The sequence below is a fragment of the Gopherus flavomarginatus genome, chromosome 1, assembly GCF_025201925.1.
Source record: "Gopherus flavomarginatus isolate rGopFla2 chromosome 1, rGopFla2.mat.asm, whole genome shotgun sequence".
NCBI lineage: Eukaryota > Metazoa > Chordata > Testudines > Testudinidae > Gopherus > Gopherus flavomarginatus.
In genome coordinates this window covers 17,035,851-17,062,350 of record NC_066617.1, presented here as the reverse complement: position 1 = coordinate 17,062,350, position 26,500 = coordinate 17,035,851, and the positions used below count along the sequence as shown (strand labels likewise).

Below are 26,500 nucleotides of genomic sequence, written 5' to 3'. Positions count from 1 at the left end.
CCCACTGTCTCTGCACCCTATATGGCCACCCCTGCAGCTGGCTCACCCCCAGGGTGATAACTTTGATCCCACTGCTGCTGTGTGGTAGCCCATCTCACCTGTCCCTAACCCCAGCCTCCTGCATCTTCACCCTAATTTAGGGTGACCAGACAGCAAGTGTGAAAAATCGGGACGGGGGTAATAGGAGCCTATATAAGAAAAAGACCCCAAAATCAGGTATCAAGAGGTAGCTGTGTTAGACCCTATAAAATCGGGACATCAGGTCAACCTACCCTGACTCTATCCGCCCCTGCTCCAGCTGTCTGACCCCCCGAGCCTGCCCATACACACAACCTGGCCTCGCACAAGCTCCGCCCACCCTCTCTACTGACCTGTCCTCTAGAGCAATGAGATAAGTGGGGTGGGCAGGCAGACTGAGGGCAGCGGCTTCAGCACACCTTACTGAGCATGCTCAGATCGTATACACATGCGCAGAGCCGCCGGGCTCGGATGATCTGTAACGCTCCCCGTTCGGAGATTGCCGGTGGTGGGTGAGGCTCGGGCCGGGCCCCGCCTCTGGTGTGGGCGGGGTCCGGCGTCGCCCCGCCCAGCGCGGCGTTGCATTCAGAGCCCTGGCTTGTGGCGCTGGTAGTTAGGTCGCCAGGCACAGGCGCGATGGAGGCTGCTGCGGCCGCAGCCCGGCTGGGCACCATCCTGCGGCACCTCTGTCCCCGGACGGGCGCTGCCGCCCTCGTATCCTTCCCGAGCCGGGCTGCGGGGTGGGGAGCCGGGGGGGCACCTTCAGAGCGGGCCCAGGCAGCCTCGACTGCCCCGTTACTCCCTTCGCCCCTCGTGGAGTCTGCACCCCTGCCTCCCCCGTGTGTGTCAGGGGCGGGGGCGGAACCCTGGGCTGCCTCCCCCTTCCCGTTTGTCCCCCCCGAATTGTCTCCCCTCTTCCTGCCCTCCACCCCTTCTGCCTGGGCTGCTTCCCTCCCCTCCTCCCTTGGCTGCCTCTCCTCTTCCAACCTCTCACCCCCCCTTCAGCCGGGGCTGTCTCCCCCCTTATGTGTGTCACCTCCAGCCCCTCTTCAGCCTGGGCTGCCTTCCCTTTCCCATCTCCCTCTTCCTGGGCTGCCTCCCCCTTCCCGTTTGTCCTCCCCGAATTGCCTCCCCTCTTCCTGCCCTCCACCCCTTCTTCTGCCTGGGCTGCCTTCCCCTTGTGTGTGTCCTTCTTCCCAACCCCTTCTAACCTGGGCTGCCTCCCCTCTTCCAACCTTCCACCCCCCCCCTTCAGCCGGGGCTGCCTCCCCCCTTATGTGTGTCCCCCCCACCTCCTCTTCAGCCTGGGCTGCCTCCCTTTTCCCATCTCCCTCTTCCTGGGCTGCCTCCCCCTTCCTGTCCGTCCCCTCCCCAGATTGCCTTCCCCCTTGTGTGTGTCCTTCCTCCCAACCCCTTCTTCAGCCTGGGCTGACTCCCTCTTCCCTCCCCTCCTCTCTTGGCTGCCTCCCCTCTTCCAACCTTCCACCCCCGTCCTTCAGCTGGGGCTGCCTCCCCCCTTATGTGTCCCCCCACCCCCTCTTCAGCCTGGGCTGCTTCCCTCCCCTCCTCCCTTGGTTGCCTCTCCTCTTCCAACCTCTCACCCCCCCTTAGCCGGGGCTGTCTCCCCCCTTATGTGTGTCACCTCCAGCCCCTCTTCAGCCTGGGCTGCCTCCCTTTTCCCATCTCCCTCTTCCTGGGCTGCCTCCCCCTTCCCGTTTGTCCTCCCCGAATTGCCTCCCCTCTTCCTGCCCTCCACCCCTTCTTCTGCCTGGGCTGCCTTCCCCTTGTGTGTGTCCTTCTTCCCAACCCCTTCTAACCTGGGCTGCCTCCCCTCTTCCAACCTTCCACCCCCCCCCCCTTCAGCCGGGGCTGCCTCCCCCCTTATGTGTGTTTCCCCCACCTCCTCTTCAGCCTGGGCTGCCTCCCTTTTCCCATCTCCCTCTTCCTGGGCTGCTTCCCCGTTCCTGTCCGTCCCCTCCCCAGATTGCCTTCCCCCTTGTGTGTGTCCTTCCTCCCAACCCCTTCTTCAGCCTGGGCTGACTCCCTCTTCCCTCCCCTCCTCTCTTGGCTGCCTCCCCTCTTCCAACCTTCCACCCCCGTCCTTCAGCTGGGGCTGCCTCCCCCCTTATGTGTCCCCCCACCCCCTCTTCAGCCTGGGCTGCTTCCCTCCCCTCCTCCCTTGGTTGCCTCTCCTCTTCCAACCTCTCACCCCCCCTTAGCCGGGGCTGTCTCCCCCCTTATGTGTGTCACCTCCAGCCCCTCTTCAGCCTGGGCTGCCTCCCTTTTCCCATCTCCCTCTTCCTGGGCTGCCTCCCCCTTCCTGTCCGTCCCCTCCCCAGATTGCCTTCCCCCTTGTGTGTGTCCTTCCTCCCAACCCCTTCTTCAGCCTGGGCTGCCTCCCCCCTTGTGTGCGTGTGTCTCCCCCCCACTTCTGCCTGGGCTGCCTTCACCCTTCTGCCAGAGCTGCCTCCCCCACCTTCTGCCTGGACACACAGACGCTGTCACTGTTTTTCCCTGTGATTTTATTAGACTGCAGGGTGGGGGTTTTGTCTCTTTCTGTGTACAGTGCTGAGCATGCTGTGGGACTGGGTAAATAACAATGATTCTACCACCCACTGCAGGCTAGTACCTTTGCCCTTAACGCCCTGCAATCATCTCTCCACAGTTGCTTGTTAATTCAGAGAATCATTTTACAGGGAGCAGGGTGTTTGTTACCCTTGTCATGCACCTCCTCCTTCCTTATGCTTTCTTCCTAAAACTCCAACCCTTTAGCTGCTAGTTGGCCTTTGTTACACTTTCCTAAGTTCCTGTTTTTGTGTACAGCTACCTGGTTTGCTCACATATATGCTAGTTTGTGCACACAAATCTGGGAAAGAAAGGAGGCTTGTACATGTTAAGCTTTTGCCTATGTTTCCAAGAGTTTGTGGGGGGCTAAATTCTGTAGTACTCAAATTTCATGGTGAATTTCAGACCATGCTGAGATATATGGGCTCAGCCCCATGTGGAGACAAACACAGAAAGGTTATTGGTTATGTATGTTCTATACTTCTGAAAAGGTCTTTTAAAACATAAGGTCCTGGGAGGTGAATGGGAAACTTAGAAGGTTGAAAAACATAAGGTATAGGGCAGAAATGGGATGAGAGGAAGCTTTTATAGTGATTTATCTTGTGTGTGCTACATTTCAACCTAGCGTCTTAAAGGACTGCATGAAGGCTATTAATTATTATCTCTGTTTTACAAGTATGGAAATTGAGGTGCGGAAGAGTTATATAACTCAGCGATGGTTAAAAAACTTTGTTTTTGCTGCAGTTCAGCTATAATATGTAACTAAATTCACAGCAAAAGTTGGGAGGTCAGAAGCATGCTTTTGAGTAATAATTTGGTGAAGAGATAGTGATAGAGAGGGTCATAAGTCTACAAATACCTGAAGGTTATAAACACCATGGATGGATAGTAATTATTTAGGATGGCATGAGAGAAATTTGATTAACTTAAGGATGGAAATTTAAGCTGCATATCAGAAGAAACTTTCTGATAGTGAGAAAGGAACAAATTTCCGATGAAAGGTCTAAAACTAGACAGGCAAACTGTAGGGAACAGTTTTGCATCTGCTGAGTATAGATGGGATGACCTAATGCTGTAGGTATTTTCCATTTTTATTATTATATTTAACATACTTTAGTGGCACCTAAGACTCAAACCTGGTTGAGTCCTCTATTGTGCTGGGCATTGTACAGAAATATAACGAATGACAGTCAGCCCCAGAGTTTAGAATCTAAAGGATATGACCCAGTATGAGGTAAATGAACAGTTGAGGGAAGTTGAGGCTAATGAAAATAAATAGGATGGGATTAGCTGTGCATGCAGTTCTTTTCCATCTTAAACTTCTGTGGAGGATTTGAACATAGTTAAAAGGTTGCTTCTCATTGTAGAAAATGTCATTCTCTTTTGTTATTCCCTTCAAGATGGCAAAGCCTCTCTCTAGTGACATCATACATCTCCAGGGTTATGAAAGATTCAGGCAGCCTTGAGACCATCTAACCTAACTCTGAGCTGGTATTGTTGGGCATGCAGATGTATGCACATGTCTTTTTTGTGTAATAATCCTCTAGTTTATACTTGTGGAGCCAAATCACTTCAGGCTCTGGTCTTGCCAAATTTTATAAGCTAAGCAAAGCTGGTCTTGTCAGCACTTGAATCAGACAACTATGAAAAATGCCGGTGCTGCATAAAGTTCAATCCTTGAGGGGGCGATTTGAGGCAAAAATGTGTCTGGGGATTGGCCCTACTTTGAGCAGGGGGTTGGACTAGATGACCTCCTAAGGTCCCTTCCAACTCTGATATTCTATGATTCGAAGTGGTGTTAGTGATTTAGAAGGTGACACTTTTCCCTCTGAGCTTTTTCTGAGCAAATGCTGCAGGAGGTGCTGTCCGTCTGTCCCTCTCCTCCCCCCCGCCCCATTGTAAAACTCAGGTCCTATCCAGCTGTGTTTATTTAAAATTAATCCCACTTCATTTTTTTTCTCCATAGTAGAGAGGCAGACTGTATTGTCCTGGTTAAATTCCCACTGAATGTTACATTCTATGTGCCTAAATGGTTTTATATAGTACAGTAGTTCTCAAACTGTGATCCTTGAATCCTGATAGTGTCCAGAGTGAGGTTTTCAAGGATAGAGATGATCCATCAGAAGATTTCTCACGAGCACCTGAATTAAGAAGCTGGAGTACAATTTTGCATACAAAAAAGCTACACAAAAGAAAATGTATTTAGGAAATGCCCACTTACTACTGCCCATGCAGCTTTAATTCTGCTCCCTTGCGTGTCCAACCTTTGCACTGGCTGAGGCAGGGATTCTGTGGAAAAAATGTGAATTGTATAATTCACTTCATCATAATGCAACTGCATAAGGAAGCAGAAGTAAGATTGCACGGGGAACCATAAATTTGGCCTTTCCTAACTTATGAGTGCATAGCTCTGCAACCAAGGATAACTTCTTCAAATGCAGGCTTTTTTGTCTAATTTCATTGGTATCTTTTATTAAAGAAAAAAGTAAAAAGAGGAACTCTCGTGCCACCGTGCAACTCCCCCCTCCCTCCCCAAAAACAAAAAACCCACAAACAACTGAACCTCATCATGCATTATTAGCAGGGTTTGAGGCCTGAACTGTCAGCACTGTAGCATAGAATTCTACCACTTGTTAGTCCTGTCGATGTAGAAACAGAACAAAACCATTATCTTAAAGGGGAGATGGATTGCAGACGTACTTGGTCTGACTCTCCTCACCTGACTTTCCATCCTAGGAGGTGGGAGGTTCCTGCCTCATGTGGTGCTCTCAGAGGTAGGGATGGACTTCTGGGGCCATATCCAACATTCGGGATGGTTACTAGGGGGAGCCCAGCCCTGTACCCACTTGCTAGTAGTTTGTTGAATTGCCCCATGAGTGCCTGTGGAGGGAAGCTTCAGATGCTTATGCCTTGTGCTTGGTCTGGAGAATGTGATTGTCGGGGAGGGACAGCCTGGCCCATGTTATCCCCTGCTCCAACAGCTGCTCCAGGTAGGGCATATGCTGCTCTTCTGGTGATAGTGTGGACCCAGGACTTTGACTGTTTGTGTTCGGTTATTATTTTGACATGCAGCCAGCATTTTCCTGAATCCCTTCCACAAGAAAAGGGAAATGATGATTTTTAACGGTTCATAATTTTGCTTAATCCGAATGGAATTTCAGGAGAGGTGCTTCTCTTTGTCCCTATGCAGAGCTTTTCCCCTGGCAGATTTCAAAATCCAGCTTCACACAATGGAGATGTTAGAGCTTCTAAAATAAAGCTTCAAGGATTTTCTATAACAATGGGAAGTGTTAGGCAACCTAAATGATGTTGCTGCCAGTGAAGATCACTTGGGGAACTATGAATGAGAAGGTTTTATGAAGCTGTCAGTCATCAAATATTAAAACAAAAATATTGGAGTCTGTGGTGTTAGATATTTGTTTATTCGGTTTAACATATGTATTTTCCATGAATAAAATATTCCTGAAGGGAAGTGGGGAGAAAAAGGTATTATGTACCCGGTCCTATTGTTCAAATTAAAGATGAACATACCATTTGTAGCTGCTTTATGTTCTGGTTTAGTGTTTGTGAAATGTATGTGCAGGGTCTAGAATTGGTATGGTTTGGGGGTTATTTGCATTAGTCTTTTACAGGCTTGTCAAAGCCACGCATAGGCTTGAAATTACCTAAGATTTGGTCTTCTCTTGGTATTTCAGTTCATAGATAGTTGCACCATCATGATAAATAATTTTGAGCACATAAATGGCTTCCTGAGGCATTAAAAACCTAACCAAGGTACAGCAGAACTTCCCAAATCCATACTTCATTAATATGCATAAAAATAGAACAATCTATCTCTCAGCAGTGGTCTGATAAGCAGAAATGAGGCTGTAATAGAATCTCATTCAGTAGTATGTGAGACTTAATTGTTTTACAGATTAAGTTATCCATCGCAAAGTATTAACTAATTAAAGCTAAAGTTGTTAAAATATCACAAATCTACTTCACCTCAATTAATCTTCATTGGGCTGTCATAGAGGGCCCTGTCGTGTGGGGTGCTAAGACCCCCGCATCTCATTTAAGTCAATGGGAGCTGAGAATGCTCAGCACCTCAGGATGGGGCTCTAAGAGGCTGATCTGGCTCTTACTGGGAGTTTTGCATTGACTTTGGCATGTGCAGGATCAGGTGTTCTCTATTTTGAGTAGACAATCTTGCAGCAAAGTAAAAAGTGGGAAGGGAGAGTGGATTCTTGGGGGGGAAAAAATGGACGACAATCCAAAGCAAAATACATTTTTAATGATTTAACCTGGATTACAACCAAGTGTCAGATTCTGGAATTCTAAACCAACTTCAGATCTGATACTCAAGTTGTTGTGCTTTATTTGCCTTAATTTATACTCTAGACAACATTTCCGACTTCAGCACAAATTGCTTCTGTTAAACACCCAATGGAGTTTCAGTAAGTGACATTTTACTATCTTTCTACTATTACATTTGAAGATTAATTTCTCATCTGTATATAATCTTTATTCTTATTTTCATATCTCTTCTTGTGAATTATAGAAGATATGTTGATTAGAAGTCTTCATCTAGTTTAAAATCTTGCAAGGATATTTTCTGAGCTGCTTAATTTGGCTTAATAAAGTAATTTAGAGCTTGATCTTGAAAATGTGAATAGTTTGACTTCAAGGGTCTGTTTACATAAGTACTGTTTCTATGTGTACGAATATTGAAGATCAGACATCACCTTTCCACTCCCTCTTTTTGACAAGGTATATGTTTTGCCTCAAAATATTTTACATTTACAAATAGGAAAAACAGTTGTGCTGAATAATCATGTAATGCATTGGATATACTCAACAGGATTAAAGTACAAGTGTATCTTGTGAAAGGGCTCATTTCCTCTACACGTCTCCTCATGGCATATTGTGTGCATCTCAGCGCACGTCCAGACTAACCCGCGGCATCGGCGGGTTAAAATCGATTGCTCAGGGATCGATATATCGCGTCTAGTCTAGACGCGATGTATCGATCCCCGAGCGCGCTTACATCGATTCCGGAACTCCATCAATCCGAACGGAGTTCCGGAATCGACACGGAGAGCCGTGGACATCGATGCCGCGCCGTCCAGACGGGTGAGTACCTCGATTTTAGAAATTCGACTTCAGCTACGTTATTCCCGTAGCTGAAGTTGCGTATCTAAAATCGATTTTAATACCTAGTCTGGACGTGGCCTTATCCTACATCTAGTCATGTTGTTCCACCCAAAACTGCAAATTTCTGAGGACTGGGCCATTTCTATGTATTCTATATAAACTGTCACGCACATCTCTGGAATATTAACTCGTAGTAAAAATTACTGTATAAATTATTTTTTCTACTGGAGATAAACTTCATGTTGAGAGAATAATTCTCTCCATTTTTTAATTATTTTTCTGACTATTTGATGTTCACAGAGCAGATTGTAAGACCAATGTATGTGTTTTGTTTTGTTTTTCTTTGTTTTGTTTTGGTTACATCTTTTGAGGCTTGTTCTAATCTACATTAACTACTGAGAGTCTGCAGATAACTTTTGACAGAAGAAAATTAAATACATTCTGTTAACTTCGATCCTCTCCCTTTCAGGTCGCTGCTGAGAAAATTCTCATCAGATTGCTTTTTGTTGAGCCTTCTAATTTCTCTTGTTTCTTTGTAGTTACACCCTGGACAATAACCTTTTAACTCCAGAGCAGAGGCACTTTTATGAAGAAAATGGTTACCTGGTCATTAAAAACCTGGTTTCTGGTGAAGACATTGAGCGTTTCAGGTACAGAACAGCTGTTTCGCTAGACACAATCATATTGATATTTAGTAATACTGTGAGGCTTTTTGAAACAGCATGAATTTGGGTTCCCCTAAAATGGAAGCATTTTATTAACAAATAACTTATTCCTTCATTTAAACAAAATGTTTTGGTATAATAAAATGGTAGAATATGTGTTTGAAATTTTTTTTAACTTTTTTTTTTTTTTCCTCTAGAAATGAATTTGCAAAGATCTGTGAAAAGGAGGTACAAGTGCCCGGCTTAATCATAATGAGGGATGTGGCCATTGCTAAATCAGAGTTTGTTCCAGATCAAAAAGCAGTTACTAAAATACAGGATTTTCAGGAAGATGAAGAGCTCTTCAGATATTGTACCATGCCTCAGGTAAAAAGGGAAAATCCTGGTGTACGTTTGTTTTAAGTATATGTCCATGAAAAATAACTGAAATCACTTCCTATAATTTTTCTTAAAACAACAGGAGGAATCTGTGTGAGTTCTCACAATAACCAACTGGAATTTTCATGTTTCGATATTTAGATGCAGCTTACCGTAAGGCTCTGAGCATTAACATAAGCTTTCTAAAGTGTACAATGTGAGTGTTTTTTGCTATTCCTCACATTCCTCTTCTACATGTATGACAATGGATGATGGCGTATTATGGTGACCAGACAGCAAATGTGAAAAATCGGGACGGGGATAGTGGGAGCCTATATAAGAAAAAGACCCAAAAATCGGGACTGTCCCTATGAAATCGGGACATCTGGTCACCCTATGGCATGTGGAAGTGATTTTTGGAAAAGAAATAAGTCTACTTGAAGTGCAGTTGCTGTATAAATAAATCCTCTTTGTAATCAGATTGTATTGCACATATCAGCCTAAAACCAGATAATGTTGCTTTTGAAGGTCACTTATCTTGCAGACTAATTTAGAAAAGCACAGATATAAACACAGAATGTTATAATTCCTCTCTCATTGCTCTAGCCAGGTATAAGTATATGTGAGTTCACGTTTTCTTAACCACTTTCATAGCAGCAGACAATGCAGCTAGGTCTACACTAGGAATGCTTTGCTGATATAGCTATACTGGTATGCCAGACTTGGCAAAGTGCTCCTAGCGTGGATGCAATTTGTAGTGGCAAAACTGTGCTTTTACATATTATTCCAACACTCTTCTCTCGCCTCACCCCCAGCTGAGCAAAGTAAGCTATAACAGCAAAAGTGCATTTGTGCTTGAATAACTGTCTACACTAGAGGCTTTTGCCTAGCACATCTGTATCAGTCATAAAGCGCACCTCATCATACCCTGAGCAATATAGTTATTCAGGAAAAAGTTTGTAGTGTATACTTGGCCTACATGATGTGGTGGTCAGTTCTGGTTTGGTTGTAATATATATTGCAGTATAAACATCTAACTTTTTTCCTAATATATGTTCTTCACCTTTAGATCCTAAAATACGTTGAGTGCTTCACAGGGCCAAACATCATGGCCATGCACACGATGTTGATAAATAAACCTCCAGATTCTGGTAAGGGACACTTGTGTGAGGAAGAATAAGGACTTTTATTTTGTATAAAGGGCACATGATCTAGTTTTAAAAAAAACCAAAAAACAAATTTCTAAGACCATTAAAAATGTTACCCTATTTTATTCAAACCAAAAGAACTTTGAAAATTGAATAACGTTCATTTTGACAATTAGTCTGTTTCACTGTCTGGCTGTTAGACTCCGATTCAGCAATGCACACATGCCTAACTTTAAGCATGTCAGTAGTCTCATGTAGTGAATGCATGGCTCTGTGTTTAGGATCTAGCCCTTAGCAGCCTGGCTTTCAACAGCACTGAGTACTCAGCAGCTCTCATTGACCTCAATAGAACAGAATAGAGGAAGAGTGTCCTTCATCTATACGACATACACTCTCTTTGGACTGAGAGTTTAGATACAATATGTCAAATTTAGTTTAGACATGTAGATACTGACCTCAGTACGAGCTGCTGGGTGCTCTGGACATTTATTTAAGTGCCAAAATATGGATTTAGAAGCCTAACTTTTGGCTCCTGTTTTTGAAATCTTTACATTAAAATGTATGAGATAGTGAGGTTTGTAGTACTTTAGATGAAGTAACGGTTTCTAAAGATACTTTTATTCTGGATACACTATTATAGGTTCATAATATGCAGATATATGCTACTTTTATTATTCACAATGATCTTGCTTTGTATTTTCAGCAGATATTGATTATGTCAAAAAATTTAAGTACTTAGTTCATGCATACCATCAACCCTCTCACCCTAGTTTAAAAAATACAGAAGGGCTACAAAATATGAGTTTAGAAACATAGTAGGAAATGGTTGATAGCCTTGGTCCATGTGGAATGTTATTTAAACAGCACAAACTACAATTAAAAAAAAGATAATAAAATAAATAAGCAGCAAAGACAGAAGTAACCTGTTGGAAATACAGTGGATTTCAGTGTTTGTTCTGCTGCCCCCTTAATATAGCTGTTCTTCTGATCAAATGCAGAGCAAGACTAGTTCTTGCAGCATGCCCTGTCCCCTCAGTGGAATTGAACAGGTGAGAAGTCTTTGTTTTAGTTTAAAACAGTTGAATTTTTTTTCTGATTCAAACTCGTCTCTTTTATTCCAGGCAAGAAGAGCTCTCGCCATCCCATGCATCAGGATTTGCACTACTTTCCATTCCGGCCTGCAGATCTCATTGTGTGTTCCTGGACTGCCATGGAGCGGATAGATCGCAGCAATGGCTGCCTGGTTGTTTTGCCAGGAACACACAAGGGTTCCCTGAAGCAACACGATTACCCTGATTGGGAGGTAGATCTGCATGTGGGATTAATGTGGTCTGCATTTTGCAGTTGGTGGAGGCAAGGGGATTTGTGTTTTGGTTTGCAACAAAGTTGGTGAAAGGTAGTCAAGTTTTACAATTATGAATACTCTCTTTTTCTTGGTCAAAACCTTTTCATATCTCTGAAGTACTTCCACATCTAACCTTGACAGTGTATGCTTACTGGGGCAGGGACTGACTTCCTCTGTAACTGGAAAGTGCCTCGCTTGTGGTGGGTGCTTCTGCAATCAGAGTAATAATGATTGTAATATGTGTGCTTCACATGCACTGTAGGCAGCTGCACAAGCCAGCTGTTCACTAGGTAGGCCTAGCCAAGGTCATTCCAGCAAACAGTAGGGCAATGGAAGGAGCCCACCCATATGCAAATATTGAGAAGGCATTGTGATTGCTTAGTGACTCACTGGTGTTGTTTCATGGCATTTAGGTGTATAAGTGTCAGAGATTCTATCCCTGGGGGTAGAGAGGAGTTTGACCCTCTATGGGCTATGCAGCTACCTCTGGAGGATTGAGGATATTCTCCCCAGCACTCCATTGTCACAATGTCTTGACAGACCATTAACCACTGTCAAGCTGTTTAGCAGATATGGATGCAGTGTTGTAGCTGTGTTGGTCTCAGGATATTAAAGAGAGAAGGTGGGCGAGGTAATACATTTTATTGGATCAACTTTTGTTGGTGAGAGAGACAAGCTTTTGAGCTTACACAGAGCAGTGCAAGCTCAAAAGCTTGTCTCTCCCACCAACAAAAGTTGATACATTTTATTGGATTATCTCACCCACCTTGTCTAGCATATACAAAACCTTTTAGGCCCTAGATTCTTTTGTAAGTACATGTTTATCTTCCTAAGGCAATTGGGAGCATCACACATCCATTTCATATGCATGTCATATTTTTGTATCTTATCAAAGTGTGCATCCCTCATTAGGGTGATGTAGAAGCTGAAGTTTTTGAAAATTAAGGTTTTTTTTTTCTTATCCGAGTAATGTTCTTGAACAGAACATTTTCTCAAAGCAAAAAGTTGTTTTCTCATTTAGTATAAATAAAAGACCAACTGAACTTTAGCAGACTTTTTCTGTTCCACACAAAATATCCTTTTGCTGGAATTTTTCATGGCTTTTATTCAAACCAAAGTCATAGTCTTTGAAATCTGGGAGAGCGTGCTCCCTTAACAGCAGTGTCCTTACCCAAGTGCAAGACTATGGTACTGGACATCATTCATTTCTGGATCAATACCCTTTTTGGAAGCTCGAACATAAATGCACCAGAGTTCTCTGTGGTGGGTCAGGTACTCCTGACATGGTGCATTGTTACATTTCAGACGCACGCTGGGGGCAGGGGGGTGCGGGGACATGGCTTTCAGTTATAAGTAACAAACCTTTTCCATCACACTGACCGCTCATTCCAATCTGTCCTCTTAAAGAAGAAAACAAACATTATGGCATCAAATATAGTTGTCTGAAGTGAACATTTCAGAGGGACTGGTAAGCTGTTATAGGTCAAAAGAAAGCAAATGAAGAAAGTGGAATGTGAATGTCATGTAAGACTAGAATCTTATTTATCTTTTCAAGGAATTCAGATTAGGATATTGTGATCCGAACAGCCCATTAGGCCGAGCCCCTGGGGCCCCAGTCAGCTGGCATGGGCCAGCCATGGGTTTTTAAATGCAGTGCAGACATGTCCTTAGCGGCTGAGCTAGATTTGGGCTTTTGGGGTGAGAAGATTCAAAGGTGAATAAGCAGACTCTCAGGCAAGCATATTGCATACTTTGGATTCTTATCTGAAAGAAAGCTGAATAGTGCAGATTTTTGTCCACATTAAGACATAGTAGTTTTAATAATTATCCCATGATGTAAACTCTGCTTTTTAGGGTGGCGTTAACAAGATGTACCATGGAGTGCGTGATTACAACAAAAACCTTCCCAGGGTTCACCTTGTTATGGAGAAGGGAGACACAGTATTCTTCCATCCCTTGTTGATTCATGGCTCTGGAATGAACAGAACTCAAGGCTTCCGGAAGGTAGGAAACCATTTCAAGTTACAGCCATTGGACATGTTTTAAAACAGATTGCATAACACTAAGCCCCCCTCCAAATTTATGGAGATTGTATAGTCTCTTGCATATGAATAGATTTTTGTAATCTTATTTTTTGTTTTGGTTTTATAGATTTTTGGTGTAATTTTGCTGTAATGATAATCTTAGATAACTTTTCCAAAACTAAGTATGTAACCTTATGTTACATTTCTTGGTAAATGTACATTGCAGCTCTGACTCAGGGAAGTGATTAAACATGTGCATTCCTTAATCGGGACCTTAGAAAACATGTTGGTGGACAGTTCTGGATTCTTCTTGTTTGCTTCTCCACAAGGTGTTTTCCTCAGTCCTGACCAGCTGTGAATGGAATTTTTGTCATTCTCTTCTCTGAGGACCGGAGGCCACTACAATCTGATTATTAACAGCATAATTTAATTATGAATTACATACCTGCATAGCGCTTTACTGAAAAAGTAAATGGAGTTATACTGCACTCCACTCTAAGGGCATGTCTACACTTACAAGGGATCAACGCTGTGGTGATGGATGCACCGGGGGCTCGATTTAGTGGGTCTAGTGAAGACCCGCTAAATCAACCACAGATCGTTGTCCCGTCTACTCCAGTACTCACCTTACTCTTCTCATTCCAGTGAAGTCAATGGGAGAGTGTCTCCAGTAGACTCAGGGTGGTATAGACACACCAGTAGACCTAAACTACATCGACTCCATCTATGTTAAGATGAGGTCAACTTACCCCCATAGTGTAGACAAGGCCTAACTGAGAGTAGAATCAGACAAAACTTAGGAAGAAGGGCATAGCTATGCTGAAGACAGTGGGATTGTGCTGGTGTGCACTAACTGAGAATCTGGCCTATTGACTTCATTTTTAGTGAAATGGAGCAATAGTTACAAATGGTTTTGGTTTTTTTTAAATAAAAACCTAGAGTGTTATGAGGGTTCTTGTTTAACACCTTCCATTAGCCTCCTACAGAAGGAAGAGTAATATGCAATGTTATAGCTGTTGATCTTATAATAGAGAGATGGCGAGTGAAGCACTCTCTTTTATTGAACCAACTTCTGTTGGTGAGAGAGAGAAACATTTGAGCCTACTATCACTATTCCAGTTCCGTCAGCAGTATAGCAACTTGGGTTTTCCTTGGAGGTCTCTTATCCAAATACCCACCCAACACCATTCTGTTTAAGGTTGAGATCAACACACGAGATTGCGTGACTGTGGGGAAAAAGCAGTTCACTTTGCCGGTGCGCTTTGTTTTCCTTGATGATTGTGTGTTTTGTGTTTGTTTTTTTTTTTTTCCTCCTCCCAGTCCAGCTTACCCTTTCAGAGAAGTCCTACTCATGTCTTTATCATGTGCAGTATCACAAAATGGGTGCTTTGACCTCACCGCATGAGTGAGGAGAAGATGGAAAAAGTGATTCATTAAGCTTACGTTATTGTGCAAGTTTTCTGTGTGAATCTCTAGCAAGATTTTTTTTTTCCAAGTGAACATTTCCAAAAGCCTGAGAAACAGAGAAAATATTCAAATTTGGTTACAATGGTGATACTTGCATTTAAGATAGTGGGGTGTTAATACAGGTCACTGATCAACAATTCTTGACTTACGAGCTGTATTGTGATTTACTCCTGACTTTCTTCATGCAGGCGATATCTTGTCACTATGCTAGTGCAGATTGCCACTATATTGAAGTCAAGGGCACGAGTCAAGAAAACATTGAGAAAGAAGTTGTAGAAATTACACAAAGAAAATATGGTGTGAGCACGCCTATCACTCTGAAGGTAAGCTTAGAAGTGTCCTGCAACAACAGTATATTACACACTAACCCTATTTACACAGCAAAGGGTTAGTTATATTTTACTTCTATAAGTATCTCTTTACTGCTTGTGCTTTTTCTAATTTAAATTCATAAGCAATAGTTTTAATTGCATCAACCCATCCAATCACATATAACACTGCGGGTTTATGTAGGATTGATCCTGGGTCTAAGCAGATACCTATCTGAGGGGGGAAAAAAAAATCTTGATTTTTCCTTTGGAATACAGTTATTATGGTGGCTGGCAGATTTAGTTATTGTTAACCACACCTTTTATTAAAGCACCTTTCTCTAACTGGTTAAATTGTTTTGTGTGGAATGGCAGAGCTACCTTGGGGAGGGAGAGAGAGAGAGAGAGCGCGCGCTAATGAGGTGACCCCGTATATGGCAGTGTGGATACAGATTTCATATTGCTAGCAACACTCCTCCTTCTAAGGTTGACAGTGTGGGTGAATATCTAAAAATAAATTTTAAAAGCTCTTTTCAGTTACATGTGGACTGCACAGAATGGACATTAGCAGCTAGAAGGTACTTGCCCTCCTAATTTGTAGATGCAATTTTCTTGTACTTGTTAGCTATAGGCTGAATGCTACTATGTTCAGAAAAATAATAAGATTAGTGCATGGTTATAGGATTAGGGCAAAATTCTGTCTTTAGGTAATGGGTGCGATTCCTGTTTGAAATCACTACTACACCCATATATCTGATGGCAAACATTGACTCATTTTAATATAATCCAGTAGCAACCACCTAAATTTGGGGTATTTTGAGGGAGTGGATGCATGAGAGGCATTCCTTTGTGCTCTGATCCATTCCAAAAATAATGAATGCAGCAAGTGCTTCTCAAATCCGCAGTACAAAAATCTGGTTTCTACACTGGGGTGACAACTGGAGTGGGTTAAATCCAACTATTGTTTGGGTTTTGGTGCCACCTAATCTTCCAAACTCAGATCTGCTGCATTTCTAAACCACCAATCAATATAGTATCTAGGGGTTAGATTTAAAAATAAATATATATATATATATATATATATATATATAGGCACATAGTGGACTTTTCAAAAGCAGATAACTCCTATTGGAAATCAATGGGAGTTAGGCAGCATGGCGCTTTTGAAAATCTCACTAGGTGACTTTCTGCATCTTTAGGCCCATAAGTATCTAGGGACAGACTTTTTTAAATATTTATCTGCAAAGCATAAGTCTGCTTTGCCTTTGACTCCTGCATTACTAGTTATACACTGATATTTTTAGTGTTAATGTAGGAACAGTTGCATGTTTAAAAGAGCAGTTTCTATAGTTTGCGTGCTTACATCTAAATTAGTTCTGTGCATTTCACCATTGCACATTCCTGTTGCTGCCTTTCTTGATTGCCTTTTATGCATCATGCAATTCATATAAATCTCACAGAAGAATTCGTCTTTTTGGTGATCTTCAATATTTTTGTTTGACTTTACCATTTATTGCATTATAATTTAATTAATGTCTTCAGAGCCTATGGATTTGAAGGGAAGATCAATAATTTTGTTGATGCTGTACTTTGTTGTTGTTTAAAATACGTAGGTAAGTAGAGAAAATAACTTCTACTGTCTTCAGAAATAAACATTGTGTCCTGGTTTGTGTAATAAGCTCTTCTGTCTTTGCTCTTTTTTTTTTTTTTTTTTAGGATACTTGGATGATACGAGGGCGGCTTGTAAAAGGAGAAAGAACTAATCTTTAGAATAGTTTTTTTGATGGCAGAGTTTAAAAAAAAAAAAAAAAAAAAAAAAAAAAGTGTGCCTGAGTATTGTATTCCCTGATCAGAAACCACGATCCTCACAAATTTTCATTTTCTTTTTTGTTTGAATTTATTCAAATATTGCACCAAATGTTCATTTGCAACAAAATATTATAATATGAATGCACTGAAGATTAACAAAATTTAGCTAATATACTTAGCATATTTTTAACCTATTCACTACAGTAAATACTTCTATTTTTGTAATTTTAAAAATCATTTGTTTTAAAATCCACTGTTTGTTAAATGGATGAGAACTCCCATCAGATCAGCTCTTTAAATACTCATCACTATGTTACTTAAGAACCAATTTGGATTCAGATGTCTCTATCCTGATGTAATTTTGGGCTGCTCTTAATGCAACTCTTATGCTAACTCATGGCTCTAGTGAGTCTAAACCTGGGTGGAAAAGACCAATTGCATCATCTAGCCCTTTCCCATCGTTGGAGCATGACAGTGCATTTTCTAGTCCTTTGTCTAGTTTATTAAATGTCTGAAGTGATTATGCTTTTACCAGTTCCTTTGGGAGGCTACTGTGGAGTCTAATAGATCTTACTGCCAAGAAGTCTTTCCTAATATTTAGCCCACATTTCCCTTCTTCAGTTTTCTACCATTACTCCCTATCATCCTAAATAATTTTCTCCTTGTTACTTATGCGTCAAATAATAAGACTTAGTGTGTGCATGGAATTCACAGTAACTATCAGCATGTACTGTATTGAAATGAACACAGTTTGGAGGAAAATGGCCCTTTCCCTAAAAGACATGTAATATTCTGAGCGGGAGCAAAGCAATTTTAACTATGGTATAGTAACCACTGTTCCAGCGATGATCTCTGTGGACAGTGAATTCATTTGAAACTGGTTGTGTGGGGTTGTGTAACTTATCTTTAACTTTACTTGCATCCTTTTTCATTTTTAATCAACTGAGAAGGGGTTTTCTCTTTTGAAGCTGGCATTTGTAGGGGTAGGCTGTGTAGTTAAGTCCAGCGCAGGAAAGTTATACAGAATGAAAGAAAATAAACATTAAATAAAAATTGGAAGAATGGAGATGGTCATAATTATCACAGGGCATAGCGTCTGTGGTGTATTGAAATGCAATTGTTTTAAAATCTTTGTTTTGTTTCAAAAATAAAAATGTTTGAAATACTGATTAAACTAGAGCAAAAACCAAGTATGGGTGCATTATTGTATTATTTGTACATATTAGATAATCTAGTGACAAATGCTATAGAAAACCCTTATGACAGAAAGATTGTGGGATGTGGTGATTGATCTGTCTGTCAATTTCATGATCCTTTTACGAGGTAGCCTTAAAACTATTCCATAGTTAAAATATGCTTAACCTGAAAACATGGAGACCATTTTTCTATGGCATCTTTGTGCCTGATCCACAGCCCACTGAATTTCTCTAGTGGAACCCTTTTCAGTTAATGAGAGTCTCTAACTTCAGTTGGCTTTGGATTCAGACCTTTTCCAAATACCTTCAAGGGATCTTTGTGATGACATCTGACAGCAACATCTTAAAGACCAGATTCACTAGCAGACTTATTCTTTACAGCTTTGTGCATGTAACTTAGCTGACTGCAGAGGGAGCTGTGGTCATGGAAGAGCTGCAGATTTTCTCAAATTCCCAGTTAGCAAACCTTTTTTTAAAAGATGGAGTTACGTTTGAGTTAAATTTATCACTTTAGGAAAAACCCCTTAAGCAAACATTACAGGATTCTGTAAAAATCATTTTGGCTGCAAATTCAAAGTTACATTTTTACATTCCTTAAAGAGTATGGAAAGACACAGCTGAGGTCACCTATATTTAAACCCAGCCCTTCTGCCTGTGAACCACTAGAGTTAAACAAAATGGCAAAACGCCCATTAACTTCAGTGGTAGCTGGATTGGACCTGGTGTGAGCCTTGAATTGTGTGCGCACACATGGTATTGTAGGCTGCAACAGTTAACGTTTCATTAAGCTAATTTAGCCTTCAGCAGGGATTGCACCCAGTTATATCATTTAAACCATCCCTGTGTCATGCAAGTATCCATTTTGTGAATCCCACCCTCAGATGCTTATTTCCCCCCCATTCGTTGTGCTGGGAGCCAAGGCACCTAACTCAGACTTCGTGAATCCCAGTGATTTTTGTAGTTGCCCAAAAGTTAGATGGTGCCATGTTTCCTTGTGACTCTTGTCTGGAGTAGGTCAGGTCACCAAAATAGCATATGAAAGGTCATCCTCATTTGCTGTGTACGCAATACCAGAATGAAGCCAGTGAGAAAATGCGTGGCACTTTACAGTGCTGCAACTTTCTTGCTCAGGGGGGTGAAAAAACACCCCCCTGAACAAAGCAAGTTTCAGCACTGTAAAGTGCCAGTGTAGACAGTGCACCAGCGCTGGGAGCTACACCCCTCGTGAAGGTGCTTTTGCATTGTGTGCCATGACCACACAAAGCATGTTAAAGCACTGCCAGTGTAGACTAGCCATTAGTCACTGAAGCAGTGACTCTGTCCCAGGTGAGTACCCCCTACCCCCAGGCTGGGCTATGAAGTCATATTTTCTCTCTTTCTAACCCCTGTCCCCAATTAAGCATTGTATACAAAGTGAAGCAGCTTCATTAGGGAAGACTGAGATATCCCATAGCTCATAGAATATCAAGGTTGGAAGGGATCTCAGGAGGTCACCTTGACAAACCCCATGCTCAAAGCAGGACCAATCCCCAACTAAATCATCCCAGCCAGGGCTTTGTCAAGCCTGACCTTAAAAATCTCTAAGGAAGGAAATTCCACTCCCTCCCTAGGTAACCCATTCCAGTGCTTCACCACCCTCCCTAATGAAAAACTTTTTCATAATATCCAACCTAAACCTCGCCCACTGCAACTTGAGACCATTACGCCTTGTTCTGTCATCAGGTACCACTGAGAACAGTATAGATCCATCCTTTTTGGAACACCCTTTCAGATAGTTGAAAGCAGCAAAAAATCCTCCCTCAATTCTTCTCTTCTGTAGACTAAACAATCCCAGTTCCCTCAGCCTCTCCTCATAAGTTGTGCTCCAGCCCCCTAATCATTTTTGTTGCCCTCTGCTGGACTTCCCAATTTTTCCACATCCTTCTTGTAGTGTGGGGCCCAAAACTGAACACAGTACTCCAGATGAGTCCTCACCAGTGTTGAATAGAGAGAAACGATCACGTCTCTCGATCTACTGGCAATGCCCCTACTTATACAGCCCTAAATGCCATTAGCCTTATTGATGACAAGGGCGCACTGTTGACTCATATCCAGCTTATAGATTCATAGACTTAAGGTCAGAAGGGACCATTATGGTCATCTAGTCTGACCTCCTGCACAATGCAGGCCACAGAATCTCACCCACCCACTCCTGTAACAAACCCCTAACCTATGTCTGAGTTACTGAAGTCCTCAAATCGTGGTTTAAAGACCTCAAGGTGCAGACAATCCTCCAGCAAGTGACCCGTGCCCCATAATGCAGAGGAAGGCAAAAAACCTCCAGGACCTCTGCCAATCTGCCCTGGAGGAAAATTCCTCCCCAAACCAAAATATGGCGATCAGTTAAACCCTGAGCATGTGGGGAAGACTCGCCAGCAAGCACCCAGGAAAGAATTCTCTGTAGTAACTCAGATCCCACCCCATGTAACATCCCATCACAGACCAATGGGCATATTTACCTGCTAATCATCAAAGATAAATTAATTGCCAAAATTAGGCTATCCCATCATACCATTCCCCTCATCCACTGTAACCCCTAAGTCCTTTTCTGCAGCACTGTTGCCTAGCCATTGAGTCCCTAGTCTGTAGCAGTGCATGGGATTCTTCTGTCCTAAGTGCAGGACTCTGCACTTGTTCTTGTTGAACCTCATCAGGTTTCTTTTGGCTCTGTCAAGGTTCTTTCCCCACTCTGAACTTTAGGGTACAGATGTGGGGACCTGCATGGACACTTCTAAGCTTAATTACTAGCTTAGATCTAGTATAGCTGCTACCATCCAGAATTTTCAGTGTCTGGATCACTCCCTGTCCCCCCAAAACCTTCCCCTCCCTGGGTAGCCTTGGGAGACTCCTGCACCAATTCCCTGGTGAGTCCAGATCCAATCCCTTGGATCTTAAAACAAGGAGAAATTAACCATCCCCCCTCCTTTCCCCCACCAACTACTGGTGGATCCAGATCCAACCCCCTTGGATCTAAAAACAAGGAAAAAATCAATCAGGTATTAAGAAAAAGGCTTTTAATTAAAGAAAAGAAAGGTAAAAGAAAACCCTCTGGGAGAGATTAGCATACCAGCTACTCTCACAGATAACAGATTCAAAACACAGAGGATGTTCCCCTGGGCACAAATTTAGTTACACAAAAAATACCCAATTTGATTCTACCTCTAATTGCATAAGACAGGTTACAAAGAAATAAACATAAATCCATTTATTCCTTTCTAAAACTTACTACTCTGACAAGAGGCTGGCTCCTTGATCTTTTTCACTCCGGCTGAAACTGAAACTCTCAAACAAAGGAAAAACTTCCCTCCTTCCTTTTGAAACATCCTGTTCCCCCATTGGTTCCTCTGGTCAGGTGTTAGCTAGGCTAGGTGAACTTTTTAACCCTTTAAGGGAAAAGAGGCATTAACCCTTAACCATCTGTTTATGACAGGCCCAATCCTCTAATTTGTCTAAGTCCATCTGTATCCTATCCCTACCCTCAGGGTTGAAAGTAATTTACAGGACTTACCATTACTGCCGGAGTCCTGAGAGGGGCGTGGCCTCATCCAGAAGAGGCAGGGCCTCTCAAGATTTAAAGGTCGTGGTGCACCGGCTGTGGCTGGGAGCCCCTGGGCCTTTAAATCAACCCGGGTCTCTCAGCTGCAGAGGTGACTGGAAGCTCCTGGGTCTCAGGGGCAAATTAAAGGGCCTGGGGCTCCAGCTGCCGTGGAACTCCATGCCCTTTAAATCCCCACCGCCCCGAGCCTTGCTGGGCTGGGGCTGGGATTTAAAGGGCCTGGAGCTCCTGCCGCTGCAGGGAGCTGTCCTTTAAATCCGTCCCCAGCCCGGCCACCGGAGCCGTGGATGGGATTTAAAGGGCTCTGGGCTGCCTGCAGCCATGGGGAGCCTAGAGCCCTTTAAATCCCTGCTGCGGAAGCCAGTGCGGTCCGGCACGGAGTACTGGCTCTTGCCGATATGCTGTACTGGACCATACCGGCTTACTTTCACCTCTGCCTATCCTCCAGCATATCTACCACTCCTCCCAGTTTAATGTCATCTGCAAACTTGCTGAGGGTGCAGTCCATGCCATCCTCTAGCTCATTAATGAAGATGCATTAATGAAGAACAAAATCAGCCCCAGGACCGACCCTTGGTGCATTCTGCATGATACCAGCTGCCAACTAGACATGGAGCCATTGATCACTACGTGTTGAATCCGATGATCTAGCCAGCTTCCTATCTAGCTTATAGTCCATTCATCCAGCCCATACTTCTTTAACTTGCTGGCAAGAATACTGTGGGAGACAGTATCAAAAGTTTTGCTACAGTTAAGGAATAACATCTCCACTGCTTTTCCATCATCCACAGAGCTGGTTATCTCATCATAGAAGGCAATTAGGTTAGTCAGGCATGACTTGCCCTTGGTGAATCCATGCTGACTGACTGAGCTGTGATCGGCCGGACCTGCGGACAGGGCAGGTAAACACACTGGCCCGGCCCGCCAGGGGCTTTCCCTACACAAGCGGCGACCCCTGTTTGAGAAACCCTGAGTTACAGTCTATGTTTTTAAAAGGTGACAGTTGCAGTAATCTGTTAGCTCTGAATGTATTTTAAGGCTAACCCTGGAGATCTCTGTTTCTGCTCAGAGTCCAAAAAGAAAATTTTTCATCTTTTTTTTTTTTCTGGCTAGCTGTTTTTATTTCCTTCATCCAGGATTCAGGGTGATGGGATGAGCCTTTTTGCACATAGCCTCTTCATGGGTGTGAAGTGAAATTTTAAAAGTATTTTTATTGTAATGTTTCACAGTGGCCCATTCAGTTTTCATAGGCCTTCTTGATGGTTAGAAGAACAGGAGTACTTGTGGCACCTTAGAGACTAACACATTTATTTGAGCATAAGCTTTCGTGGGCTACAGCCCACTTCATCAGATGCATAGAATGGAACATATAGTAAGAAGATATATATACACATACACAGAACATGAAAAAGTGGAAGTAGCCATACCAACTGTAAGAGGCTAATTAATTAAGATGAGCTATAATCAGCAGGAGATGGCATTCCACCTTGACTGGGTTCACAGTTTCAGAACAACATTTTGTACAGTCATAAAGCAAAAGCGTAATAACGTGATAAAGCTATTATCAGTGAGCTTAATACATGCAGCAATTTACGGGCATGTCAAAGTTTAAACACTGAACACTGTTATAAGTTCAATACCTGTCTTAACCATACTACCACACAGGGGAGACAGATGGTTTCCAGCAATGAATTTGTCAGTGCTCAGCTGAGTCTATATCACGTGCTCCCCTTTGGGTTGCTTTGTTCAGTGGCAATAAAGAATAAATCCTATTTCTATTGATCCCAGTGGCAAAACTCACAGGGACTTAAATGGTATCAGACTCAGCCTATCAATAGTACAGAATAGCAAGGCCAAAAATATTATTTTCTGGAAGTCAAGCTCAATAACAAATGCTACTGGAAGGAAAACAAATCCCAAGACTAACACTCCTTCCAAATCCGTGATCAAACCTTTGCATAGTGTGAGAAGATATTAGGGACATAAATCAATCAAGTTGGGGGGCAGATGCATCACACTGCAACTTATAGAGGAGCATTATGTTGTTCTTCCCTCCTACTAGAACTGAGCATAGTCCAAAGCTCAGCTAAGGGAGAGCTTTCAAGGCTGGTTTCTCTTGCATTTGGCCATACTGAAATGCATATTGTGTGCTTGTGCCTAGTTTACCAAGCAATGCAGATCAGTCTATATCAGTGACCTGTCTTCTTCGTTCGTTACCATGTCCCTAATCTTTGTGTCATAAGCAAATTTTATCAGTGATAATTTTATATTTTCTTCCAGGTCATTGATGACGATATTAAATATCACTGAGCCAAGAACCAATCCCTATAGGACTCCACTAAAAACACACCTCCTCAATGATGATTCCCTATTTACAATTACATTTTGAGACTTGTTAGCCAGTTTTTAATTCATGTAATATGTGTCATGTTCATTTTGTATTGTTCTAGTTTCTTAATCAAATTGTTGTGCAGTCAAATGCCTTGCAGATGACGTAACTATATTAGATCAACAGTGTTGCAGGAGCAGCAGTGATCTGTATGTGCTGTATAACTATGCTATGTATAACCTGTATACTCAAAAGGTCTGTTGTACTTCCCCCCACCGCCCTTTTGTCTTCGCTTCCTCTCTGAATACCTGTGAAGTGCTTTCCCCATCCCCCCGCCCCTTCCTCTTGGAATGCTTGTGGGATGAATGGGCTGGTTGAACAGCTGGAAGATCAGAAGAGCTTTCGGGTAGACAAGTATCAGAGGGGTAGCCGTGTTAGTCTGGATCTGTAAAAAGCAATAAAGAGTTCTGTAGCACCTTAAAGACTAACAAATGTATTGGAGCATAAGCTTTCCTGGGTGAATACCCCCTTCATCAGATGCATGTAGACAAGGTGTCTGGGAATCTAATTAAGCAGCACTCACACACCCAATGCATGGACTCTGCATGGACACTGGCCGAGATGGAGTGTGACCCATCAGATGCGGGTAAGTCATCTCTAGTCGCAGGCCATGAGGAGCAGGTCCTTGAAAGGAGAAGAGGCTATGTGCTCAGGAGTGCACTCACAAGCTTGTACCTCCCGTGAAGGCCCTTCGCCCAGACTGCCTGGCCAGTGGTTCACCACATTGCATTCTATCGTGCCTCGGCAAGACTTACCTTCATCGCACCATCCATCACTGTGCTGTGGGACACTTACCTTGAAGGATCCTGACATCTCCAGTGCCGTGCCTGTCCTGGGAGCATGAGTATGCAAATATGAGTGTGACCCCCCGCTTCTTTTGAGCTTAGCTATCAATATACTAAACATGCTTCTTTCTGCCAAACTCTGGTGGGTCGTTAGTCCTCCCTAAGCTTACTAGCTGGCCCAATTTCTGGTAACAAACACTACTACCTTTATCAACTAAAGTTATAATATCAGGAAACAGGTAAGTTAGTTTTACAAGATCTATTTTCCATAAGCCTCCATAAATATTTTCCATATTACCCTCCTTTAATTCTTGATTAACCAAGTCCAGTATCAGCTGCTATGTTGTTTTGCTGAAGATTGAGAGTACACTGACAGACCTATAATTATTCAGATCATTTTGTTTACGCTTTTTAAATATTGGCACAACATTGGCTTTCTTCGTGTCTTCTGCAACTTCCCTGGTTGTCCAAGACTTAATGAAAAAAAATTTGCATTAGTGGTCCAGGAAGCTCCTCAGCTAGCTCTTTTAAAGCTCTTGGATGCAAGATATTCAGATCTGCTGATTTGAAGATGTCTAGCTTTACTAGCTGCTGTTTAAAATTTTCTTTAGTTACTGTTGGAATGTTAAGTATTTCATCATCAGCTTACAAACATGAGTATTGCATCTGGCTTTTTCCCACATACAGAACAGAAATATTTATTAAACACTTGTACTTTTTCTGTGTTACTATTGATAATTCTATCATTTACATCTAGTAATGGACCAGTACCATTGTTAAGTATTGTTTTGTTCCTGATGTACTTACAAAAACAACCCTCCTTCTTATTGTCCTTAACTCTGCTGGCCATCGATTCTCCTTGGGTTCTTTTGTGTTCTTTATTAATGCGCTACAGCTTCTAGTTTCTTATTTATATTCATTTGAATCAACTTTCGCTAGGTTGTATTTTTTAACCAGTGTAGCTTTCTTTCTCTGTCAAATTGTGGCATCTCAGAAAATATTCTTAGAATTTAAACAGAAAAATATGAATGATGATTGAAACTTTCTCCCAGCTGATTTGGCTGAATTATTAAAATTAGCTTTGTGAAACTGGTTTTTTTAAAGCACCAACTATATATATAGCTTGTTGAGATTTTGTTCTGTTTGTACATAATAAATATAACTGTGTCATAATCATTTCCATCTAAGTAACCATCAGCTTTTAATTCTGTGATCAGTTATCTTTATCTGTCAAGATGGGGGCTAATATAGAATTATCCCAGTTGGAAGCAACACTTTTTAGGTTAGGAAACTCAAGGTGTATCTTAGAACAAGTGATTTTAACATTCCAGTCATGCCAATCTTCCCACCGCAGTTCAGTAATACCAACTAAGTCCAGTTTATGCTCATAAAACAATACTTAACAATGGTACTGGTCCATTACTAGATGTAAATGATAGAATTATCAATAGTAATACAGAAAAAGTACAAGTGTTTAATAAATATTTCTGTTCTGTATGTAGCTTAGAACAAGTGATTTTAACATTCCAGTCATGCCAATCTTCCCACCGCAGTTCAATAATACCAACTAAGTCCAGTTTATGCTCATAAAACAATACTTAACAATGGTACTGGTCCATTACTAGATGTAAATGATAGAATTATCAATAGTAATACAGAAAAAGTACAAGTGTTTAATAAATATTTCTGTTCT

General features: G+C 42.3%; 1 protein-coding gene across 2 annotated transcripts; it reads left to right on the top strand.

The window, feature by feature from the left end:
• Positions 1-598: 598 nt before the first annotated feature.
• Positions 599-25,994, top strand: PHYH (phytanoyl-CoA 2-hydroxylase). Of its 2 annotated transcripts, none has more exons than XM_050936983.1 (9): positions 599-732; positions 6,967-7,022; positions 8,259-8,369; positions 8,582-8,750; positions 9,811-9,892; positions 11,011-11,192; positions 13,089-13,238; positions 14,914-15,048; positions 23,914-25,994. In XM_050936983.1, the coding sequence occupies exons 1-9, from the start codon at positions 655-657 to the stop codon at positions 23,941-23,943; spliced, it is 993 nt and encodes a 330-aa protein (XP_050792940.1). In that variant the 5' UTR covers positions 599-654; the 3' UTR covers positions 23,944-25,994. The 2 variants fall into 2 exon arrangements, with proteins under 2 accessions (XP_050792940.1, XP_050792939.1); XM_050936982.1 differs by lacking the exon at positions 23,914-25,994 and adding an exon at positions 16,750-18,032.
• Positions 25,995-26,500: the final 506 nt, after the last annotated feature.